This window comes from Cicer arietinum, chromosome 7 (assembly GCF_000331145.2).
Source record: "Cicer arietinum cultivar CDC Frontier isolate Library 1 chromosome 7, Cicar.CDCFrontier_v2.0, whole genome shotgun sequence".
In the NCBI taxonomy this organism is placed as follows: Eukaryota; Viridiplantae; Streptophyta; class Magnoliopsida; order Fabales; family Fabaceae; genus Cicer; species Cicer arietinum.
Window position 1 is genome coordinate 3,857,031 of NC_021166.2, and position 10,220 is coordinate 3,867,250.

At 28.5% G+C, this 10,220-nt stretch overlaps 1 protein-coding gene across 5 annotated transcripts in view; it reads right to left on the reverse strand.

The window, feature by feature from the left end:
- The window catches only part of LOC101511271 (INCREASED PETAL GROWTH ANISOTROPY 1-like protein 2), a 10,452-nt gene continuing 232 nt past the window's right edge, over positions 1–10,220 (reverse strand). The window contains exons 2-9 of one of the 5 annotated variants that reach the window (XM_012717935.3): positions 10,040–10,156; positions 3,426–4,056; positions 2,664–3,089; positions 2,442–2,573; positions 1,469–1,650; positions 1,265–1,376; positions 911–1,054; positions 1–522 (exon numbers count right to left, since the gene is read on the reverse strand). In XM_012717935.3, the coding sequence (XP_012573389.1) occupies positions 409–522; positions 911–1,054; positions 1,265–1,376; positions 1,469–1,650; positions 2,442–2,573; positions 2,664–3,089; positions 3,426–4,056; positions 10,040–10,128 (1,830 nt within the window). In that variant the 5' untranslated portion in view covers positions 10,129–10,156 and the 3' untranslated portion in view covers positions 1–408. Of the gene's footprint in view, positions 523–910; positions 1,055–1,264; positions 1,377–1,468; positions 1,651–2,441; positions 2,574–2,663; positions 3,093–3,425; positions 4,057–4,140; positions 4,412–10,035; positions 10,157–10,220 lie in introns of those variants that run through there. The other 4 variants (XM_012717934.3, XM_012717936.3, XM_012717937.3 and 1 more) reach the window with 4 other exon arrangements.

A 10,220-nucleotide genomic window follows, 5' to 3' on the forward strand; every position in this document is an offset into this window, starting at 1 on the left:
TCGCTTCAATATGTGTTTGACAAACACTACACATGACATTAAACATGAGTGTTATTACATTATTTGATTAACTTTGAAAATGTTAAATATATATATCTGCAGCTACACACGGCAAAGCTTCTTAGTACTGTTCTTGGCTACAACATTAGAGAGAACTATCTCAAAAAATTCAACTATTGAAATTAAATAAACTCGGAACTGAAGATCCTATTCCTATATAGTGAGACAATTTGATAGCAGATTAGCCATTGGAGTGTACTTTCTTTACAAAATCTTCTGAGTGAGGGATTCATACTTTCATAGTAAGCATTACTTCAGCATTGAAGATATTTAAAGAATAATGAATATTTAGTAGCCAAGTTTTTGTAACCATTAGCAGCAGTATTAGAAATCAGTGACTTCTCATTCTCATGATGATTGTATCCCAGCCAAAAGTTCTCTAGACCCTGCCAGATTTCCCGGTACACGTTGCCTTATCCCTTCAAATGCACACAATGTTTCTGAGTCCAAACCTCCAGCAAACTACAAAACAAAGAAACAGAACACCAAAATAGTCTTAACAGTGTAACAATGATAACACATTGATACAGACACAACTCTAACACTCGTAATAATTTAAGAAAAATAGAAGTGGTCAAATGTAAACAGATGTGCCGGTGTCTAACACCAGACACGCCATTAATTTGAAGTTTCGGTGCTACATAGCTTATCAAACTTAAATTTTAAATGCATGAAACAGAAGTTTGATTGTAGTAAACCTACTCATCATTTGCTCTTTTGATGTCACTTGCACATTGGGAGAATTTAATGCTTCAATGTTCAATTTATGATTTGTTGAAATGATGCGTTTCTGAACATTTACAAATTACACATTTCATTTACATACCGTAAAAGTTGCTTAAAAAATTACCTGATGGGCTCTGTAAGCAAAATGCACGCCTTGTAGTAGAAGAGAATCTTGACTAGATTCTCTGTCTGAATTTCGAATGGATTCAAGCTCCATTGTTAATCTTTTCATGTACATCTTTACCAGTGTCATGGAAGCCTTCTTTATCTGCATAGATGGTGTATAACTAATGATCTCAAGTTCTATTATAAATTTAGCTGAGTGTGAGTGAACTATCCTATCCTATTAAGTTGCAAAGCAGTTGACATTAGCAGCTATATATCGTTCAAAAGTAATTATGTGTTGATCACAAGCTACAACGTTGACTATGTTTAGACATTGTTTTTCATTTCAGAGTAAAAACATAGAAAATGATACCTTGCTCGTTATTCCTGAATCAAGCATCCATGCAGTTGGAATGTTGTACATTTGATATGAACGGGTGACAGAATTTCGCAGCGTGATTAGCTTCTGTATGCTCCTCTCAGACCTATCACAATGAGAGACATAGTTAGCCACTCCCACCTGTAAATAAATCATATCTGTAGTTCATAAATAGAATCACTGTCACAATAATCTTACTTGTCTAATAGGCTAGCCATCTTTTTCAAGGAAGCTGCACATGGAATGTCAGGATCATCCTTGTAAGAAGAAATCTCTTGTTCTAACATTTTAAGCTCGCGATACTCAACTGCAGCCTCACGCATTGCATCAGCTTTCTTTTCCGGCCACTTAAAATGCTTCAATACAGCACGCTCATCAGCCTGAAAAATAGAGTCATAAGAAGCTACTAAGAAACCAGGTATTGTTAATGTTGTACCAAGATATGCGTCATCTACTGATGAAGTTTTGTTGCATGTACACTATCAAATACAAACTTATACTTAATATCTTAGTCTCTGCACTTGGTCATTTTTCCTTGTAGCTTAGAATTTACTAATTAAGTGCTTATAGCTTAAGTGCCTATAGCATATGCATTTATCATAAAAGGGATTACGTAAAAGTTACTTCTTTAACAAAAGATACAATATATAAGCTATAAGTTGTTTTCATAAGTTATTCTAAGAGCTTATTAAATAAGGTGAAATAGCTTATGGACATGTCATAAGTTGTTCCATAAACTCTCTCAAACCGTCTCACAAATCTTTGTCACTGGATAAATTCAAATAAGCCAATCATAACATGTGCAAAATCAAATGCAGTAGTAAAACTCAAATGAGCTGGAAATATGGAAATATAATACTAGTTTTTTTTTCCTTGGGGAAAGGGGAGGATGAAAATGCTAAATTAGCGAACCTATCTTTTAAGTGTTCAGTAAAAAATTTAACCATTTAACTATTTGCCACCATAAAATGTAGGATGGTTAAAAACCAATCCTTACCCCCCTGAATTTTTTTTGCAAAGTTAGCTTCTCATGTCTCAAGATAAAGTTTTTTATAGTATCATAATGGAATAAAACTATTTATCTTACAAAGAATTAACACACAAATTGGCTGCATCAATGGTAGAGACAGAGTTATTGGCCCACCAATAAATAATCTCGGCAGAAACTTACCAAAGTTGATAATTCACCATCAAGCCAATCAACAAACTTGAGGACATCTTCAATTTCCACATAGGCAGCATCAACCACCTTTTTTATTAGGTCATTAATGAACTCCCCTTTTGTTTGAATGTCTGCCCTTATCTGGAAAGAATAGTCAATGATCACTCATCACTCATTGATTAACAGAACAAATTTAGAAAGTTAGTAATCTGAATTGAATGCAATGCTTACTGCTAAAAGATGAGCCGAACGGTTTTGAATTTCGCCTACAATGCTACTATGTGCACTAATAGCTATCGGTTTATGATGATTTATCGATCCTTTTGAGTCTTTCTTCCCGTCCTGATTCTTTAAGGAGTGAAATAGTTGGACAACTGCAGGAGCCTTTTGTGTGTTAGCCAATTTTGCCAAAGGCCGAGATGGGATCGGTGGGGGTGGCGGTGGAGGTGGCATGACGCATAAGTTGGGTGGAAATTTTCTTCCTAAACTTGTTGTAGTTTCAGGAATGGCATGATTTTGTGTTGGAGCTGGAATTGACGCTTTGACAAAAATTACCTCATGATTAGCTTCTTTTTTGACCTTAGACATTTCCAATTTGTCAGCAATGAGTTTTTGTATGTCTTTAAATTTAGGACTCTGGTGTTCTCCAATTAGTTCCTTCTTCATTCAAGAAAAAGAAAAGTCAAATTCATTTCCTAGAAGCAGTTTATGACACATAACATTTTATGCATATAAAACAAATATTTCATCTCAATTTTGTACCACCATATAAGTTAGCACTTAACACTATGGTATTCCAGTCAAAAAATGTTCAATGTGATGATTTTAAATTTCAAATCAATGAATTAGCCACACATGAAACTACAAACAGAACAACAAGAAAAAGAAAACACTTTTCTTCCTTCAATCAAACATTTGAAGTGCGTTCAAAGTTAAAACTAAAACACATTAGAAACACAAGAAAACAAATCCATCAAAATTTAAAGTTCTCACCTTTCTACTATTATTGCTTCCAACAGCTGCTATCTTAGCTTCAGCAGCAGCAAGATTCTGAGTGAGTTTTACATTCTGAGACTCAAGCTCAACATTCAAATTCTTAACTTTATCCAATTCAGCTTTCAAAGCCTTCACCTCAGACTCTAAATTCTTGATCAAATTATCACTCATTTCAAGCTTCTCAACCATCTCCTTCTTCTCCTTCTCATCAGGATCATCATTAGTCCTCCTTCGCCGCGGTCGAACAACAACAATCTTAGCCTCTTCAGCTTCCTTAGTACCCTTTTGAGAAGAACACTCAACCTCTTCATTGGATTTAACAAGCTTGTTCATCACAACAATACCCCTTTTGGCTTTTGAATTGTTCTTCAAGTCTGGAGGCACTGACTTAGCTCTTGTTGATGAAATGGAAGCCCTATTATTGTTAACAATCTCCGGTGGTGTTTTTGGAGATTCTTTGATCTTAGAAGAACCTTTTACTACTCTTATTCTTGTTGTTGTTGTTGTTTGTGGTATACTATGTTGAGACTTGTTATCACTATGTTGTTGTTGTTTCAACAAACTTCTTGGTGTGGTTGTTGTTGTTGATGTTGTTGGTGGTGGTGTTTTTTGCTTCATGATTATGATTCTGAAAAATGAGAGAAAAAAAAAATGTCAAAGAAGGAGAAAGCAGAGAAATTTGTGAAGGAAGGTTTGTTTTTGTAACAGGAACCTGACACGTGTAAGTGTTATGTGACACCCGTGTGTGAATGTGAGTGGAGAAGTGATACAACATGGTAGATGGTCGCCACAGATGAAAACCTTTGAACCTAATTAAGTTTAGTGTTACCTTTTGTTGTTGTTGTTTAGAAGTGATTAATATGAAACAAGGATCTCTTCTTGTTGTTTTAAAGTATAAAGGTTGAAGATTTTAAGATGGGGCACCTCATAAAAAGTGGCATAAGTTGAAGAGACACATCACCCATCTTATATAGTTATATGTTGCTTAGATTAAATGGCACAAAATACCATTTTGTTTTTCTGTCTTATACTACTTGTGTTTGCACATCATCCCCCAATCCTAGTTTTACTTATTTATTTATTTATTTTTTTAATTCTAGTTCTATTCTATCTGGGTTACTATCATTTCCATTTGATATATACTTGCCTAAATTGCACTAATTGGTCTTTATTTTTAGTTTTTAATATGTTATTTTAAGTTTTTTTCCCTATTAAGTTACAAAAATATTAGATACTTTAGTCACTCAAATTATTTTCGTTTTATATTAGTCTCTAAAATTATAAATATTAAATACTTTAATTTTTTAGTTATAAATATTATATACTTTAATTATTTTTTGATAATGTCTAAAATTATAATTTAAACTATTAAAATGTCTATTTTTGAAATTAAATGACTAACATATTTAATATTTATTACTTAAAGAGATTAATAGATAACAAAAAAAAACTTAAAACAACAAAATTTTACGATTTATAATTTAAAAGACAAAAATAAAATAAATAAAACTTAAGAATCAAAATACACTTAAAAATAGAAAAGTAATTTACCTTATATACCTCAATTTATAAAGAGATTAGACATTTAAAATAAAATAATACTATTTTAGGTATCTCTCTAACAAATGGAAGAGTTCATTAAATGGAAAAATATCAATTTATTTTATCTAGTATCTCTTCTAATCTAAAGAACCATTGAATTGAGACAACTTTAGTAAAAGTGATTTTGGCATCAAATACATACTTTTGCTAAATTTAGTTTTTGTCTCATCGTAAAAAAAGAATTAATTTCTTCTATTGTATTGAATTTTTTGAAAAGGTTGAGTGTGTTTGTGTTTCAAGATTTGTTGGGAATGATTTATACAAAAAGAAAAATGCACAAAAATAAATATTTGATTAATTAGTTTGACCGAACATACATAGAAAAATGTACGGTTATGATTTGTAAACATTATTATATTTTGCCTTATACAACTTTTGCATTTTTTTTGTAAAACTTCTCTTGTAACAATAAGTTATTTTCCTTTTCAACTACATGATTAATATCCATCCTTTGACCCTATAACTATAAAAAAGTTGTGTTTCTATTTTCAATTACAAAATTATTACATTGTTTTTTTTAATATATATTTTCTATTTTAAATATTTGTACATAAAATAATAATAATAAAAAATAAATATTATTTTTAGTATTTTATATAAAAATATATAAAAAAACATATTAAAAATAACAACACAATTTTATAATAAAAAATAATAATTTTTAACGGAAAAAATAATCAAACTAATCTTTTGTTGATCTTAATTTTTGCTGGTTTATATTTATTTTCTCAGTTCTTTGAGCTTCATTAGTGTCGTCTTAAATATTTCAAAGATCATATTTTAGTTTTAAAAATTAGATCTTTAAATAAAAAAAAATATAATTTTAATAATTAAAATAAATTTTTAGTCTACAAAAAAATTCTCAACCTTTTAGTTCTTAAAAAATTATTATTTTCAATTTTAGTTTCTATTTAAAAAAGAAATTATAAAAAATTGATACTTTTAATCCCTTAAAAAAGTCTATATAAAATCAAAATAAAGACAAAAAAATGAATAATTTTTTTTTAAATATTGAACTTGAAAAGTCATAATTTTGTACGAATTAAAAATATATTTAACAAAGAAAAAATCACATTTATTTAAATATATTATAAACATAAAAATTTGAAGTCCTTTCATTGATAAAGCCTTGAGCAGTTGGGCTAAGACTATCACTGGCCTGGGCTTGACATTAATATGAGAAAAATGTATATTATGTAAAGGAAAAAGATAAACAAATTCTTAAATGATGGATACTGCTCTTGTTCTTTCCTCTTTGAAACTTATAGATTCGTTTCACACACCCAATAAAAGTTCCAACTTGGACATATTTGTCTGCTTCTTTGTACTCTTCAAATTATATATTATTGTATTGAACTTTGTTTTCGTTTTTTTTTTGATACAAAATGTTTTTGTTTTATTATGCATCTTTTTTAAATAAGCTTTCATTTTATTATGTGTCTTGTAATGTAAGACAGCAATTAGCAGTTGTAACGAGAAGAACCAATATTATAGTCACATCACATTTATATATATAGTGCATACAGATACGATGTCTTATAAAATTACTAAAGTGTTCGTGGGTCCAAAATTGTTTCTTAATGCAAGTAAGGATAAAATTTCAATTATTGGGCCCTCAACATTAATTGCAAAGTCATGTGAATAAACATTTAGGATTATATTCCTCGTTGCTCACAAGTGATGTTTATCCTATAGAATTCTTGTCTACTATATATGTTCTTGTGGAAGGAACATTTTTGTTATTTAAAATATGTCTTAATTTTGGTGAAATTGTTAATGGAACCGTTAAACCAAACCTATAATTATTGATTTTCAAGACATTCTACGTCTTTTTGTGTTGCATTCTCTAGTTTTAGCTTAAAGAACAATTAAAAACATCCTCGATTTGGATATGATTTAATTAATATTATTGGTTGAGCAATGATAAAATATACCTAATCTATACGATAGTTTAAGGGGGGAAACAACGATTTGATCATAATGTATTGAATTAATAATTAATGTTATTTGATGTCAAAATCAAATTTATAAAGGTCGGTTCCTATCACATTCATTTCCTTATCTTCACGGCTAATGACCACCACCAATTGAAGCTAAGACAGTTACATAACATACGGGGAATCAAATAAAGAACAAAAAAAATAACATTCAAATATTTGTTAATTGGTGGAATTATACCAAGGCAATTAATCACTGTTTAATATCTATGAAATATTTTCAAGAATAATACAACAAAAAAAGCTTTATATATTTATATTGGGTTCTGTATACGATAAGTATACGAGATACAGTAAATTTAAAATAAAAAAATTAAGATACGATTATGTTAACAAAAAAACATGAGTTTCTTTATATAATTCAATTAAAAGAGTTAAATTGTGGGTTCAATATAAAATTATAACAAGAATTTAAAAAATCATAAATTATATTCGGTTACAACAAAAATAAATTAAAATATATAAATATAATATTATATTAATATAAAAAAAATTATTGATTTCGCTACAATAAAATAATAAAGAAAATTAAAGTACCTACAAGTATCGGTACCGGATAAGTATTCAAAGCTGATACAAGTATTCATGTTTCATAAATGCATAGTTTTTTCAATTCTTTTTATTTTTATGTATATTTTTAAATATTTGAATTTGAATAAAAGATATTTAATTTGTATATTCACGATAGTCCATCAAAACCATCATATTATTATAGATTTTTACTATAATTATCTCTAAAGTCATATTTAAAAATGACAATAAATTTATGATATACTAACAGTGTATAATAATTAAACTTTTTAAATAAAAAAAGATAACACCATTCATTATATATATATTTTTAAAATAAATTATAAAACAATAATTTCTATTTTTATGATTGTTGTTGAAAATAAAATCATAGAGTGATTGGCTACCTGGTATATATATTATATTGGACGAGCACTTGTGGTTAGATGAATGGAAGAAAATGTATATCACATTTGCATAGGTTTTACTTTCTTATCATAAAAAAGTGGGAAGTGCAAGCAAATCTAAGTAGGCATAGGATCAAGTACTGTTTTTGGAAGTGCATCACTTTATAAAGCAAAACTACTCACAAAAAAGATGCATCTCAATTCTCAAATCCGATTAGCACCAACCAATACCTATTACTAGCTCTAGTAATGATACTTTCTTTCAAATTTTGAAACTTTGGGAAATTTATTTATTTATTTAAAATAAAGTTAGTCACGGTCTAACTGTGATTAATGTTAAAATAATGAAATATTATTTTGGATAATTTAATTTAACACGTAAAGGATAAACTGGTATATTTTGAAAAATTGTGATGGTAAAAAAAGGATTTAATTTGTTAATCTCTCTATAATTTTTTGTATTAAAAGACACAAAACGAATCATGTCTCATATGAGCTATAGTCACAAATTCCTTACTTAACGTTGTAAAAGCATAAAATTGAAATAGTATGTTTCTCTATTGGTTTCCACAAAAGGTGTTATTATAGGGAATATCAAAATATACAAAAAAGTGAAGAATTAAATCAATCTTGGATGTATTTTAGACTTCCGTGAAAAAGTTACATCATGTGATCTGATTGGCCTGTATATGAACAATTTAAGCTTCAAATTGTGAAACGTGTTAAGCTTCGATCTTAGTCAAATTTATATAGTGGTAAGTGGTTATTAGAAATGCATTTACATTATTGCATGTCAAGACGAAGTTTAATTTATTTGTAAAATTTGTAGCATTACCTAAATGGGCAGAACATGAATGAATAATTGTCAAAGTTTAATAACATATATGCCAAAGGTGTGGTGTCATACAATTTTGACAAAAATACTCACAAATTTGAAGCAACCAATTTTAGTCCGACAAAATTTAATACTTAAATTAGTCTAAATAATTTCACATAGTATCTTATCCTTAATTATAATTCTTTATTAATAAATTTTTTTTTACTTAAATATAAGTCTCTTTTCAATTTACTAGATATATTTATTATTTTTTCTAAATATAAGCCTAATATTTGCCTTAAAATATATTAAAAATAATTATTAAATATATCAATATAAAAAGAATATTTTAATAATTTTTCTATACAAAATAAGCACACATTAACAACTTCTCTTAATAAGAGTGAAATTTGTGATAAGGTTTTATATTTACATACAAAGATAGTAAAAAATAAATTAGTCTCTCTATTAAATTTGGTGAAGGTGTTGATGGAGTAAGAAAACAGTTAACTTTTCATTGAAATAAATTATAAGAAACTAAAATTGGTATTTTGTCAAAAAACAATTAGGCATTAGCTAGTGAACCCGTGAAATGTGCAGAAGCATTATTCACATGTGATTGTGCATGAAAGTGAGAGAGAAATTAGAAACAACAGCACTTGCTAGCTTGATTTTAGAGCCACCGTTTACTACTCACTTCTTTGTTGTCACGTATTTCCATAATTGCAAATACAAACAACAACTTTACTGAATCACATGTTTGTCTCTATATTGTTTTGATCACAAATTATAAGGACCACTTTGATTTTTTTTTGTTTAAATCAGTCCAATTATAGGTAGTTTTGTATTTTATGCACATTTTCAATCATTTTTAGCTGCATGCAATGCAAAAAGTATATGGTCCTAACTAACTACACCCAATTTAAGGTTACATTACCTTTTTGTTCATCGATTTTTGTACTTTTTAAAATTCTTCCTTCTTAGCCATTTTTCTGTTTGGAAGATTTCAACAATCAAACACAGCTATTTCTTTTTCCTTTTAAAATCAAAACATAGAAATATGGCTTTATATTATAATGGTCATGGATCAAATTGAACTACCATTTATCCTAAGTTGTTAGTTCGGTTGGTGGACTAAAGACACCAAATTAATTTAATTTAAGTAGGAGGTTTGAGGTTTGAATCTTAAAAATTGATGTAGGAGAAAATTTATTTAATTAGTGCAATGGTTAAATTAGTTCTTGCAAAAGCTAATCAATTAACCACATAAATACCTGCCTAAGAACTTGTTGTATGTTTGACATTAATGTTGCAATCTTCAAACCATATATAGCCCATGAATCACCAAGAAACTCTTTCCAAGCCATGCCAACTAAATTTCTTTGATTTCATCATCTAGAAAGAAAATATGAAGATATATGATTTTAGTGTAAGATATATATATAGATGAATTGTAGGG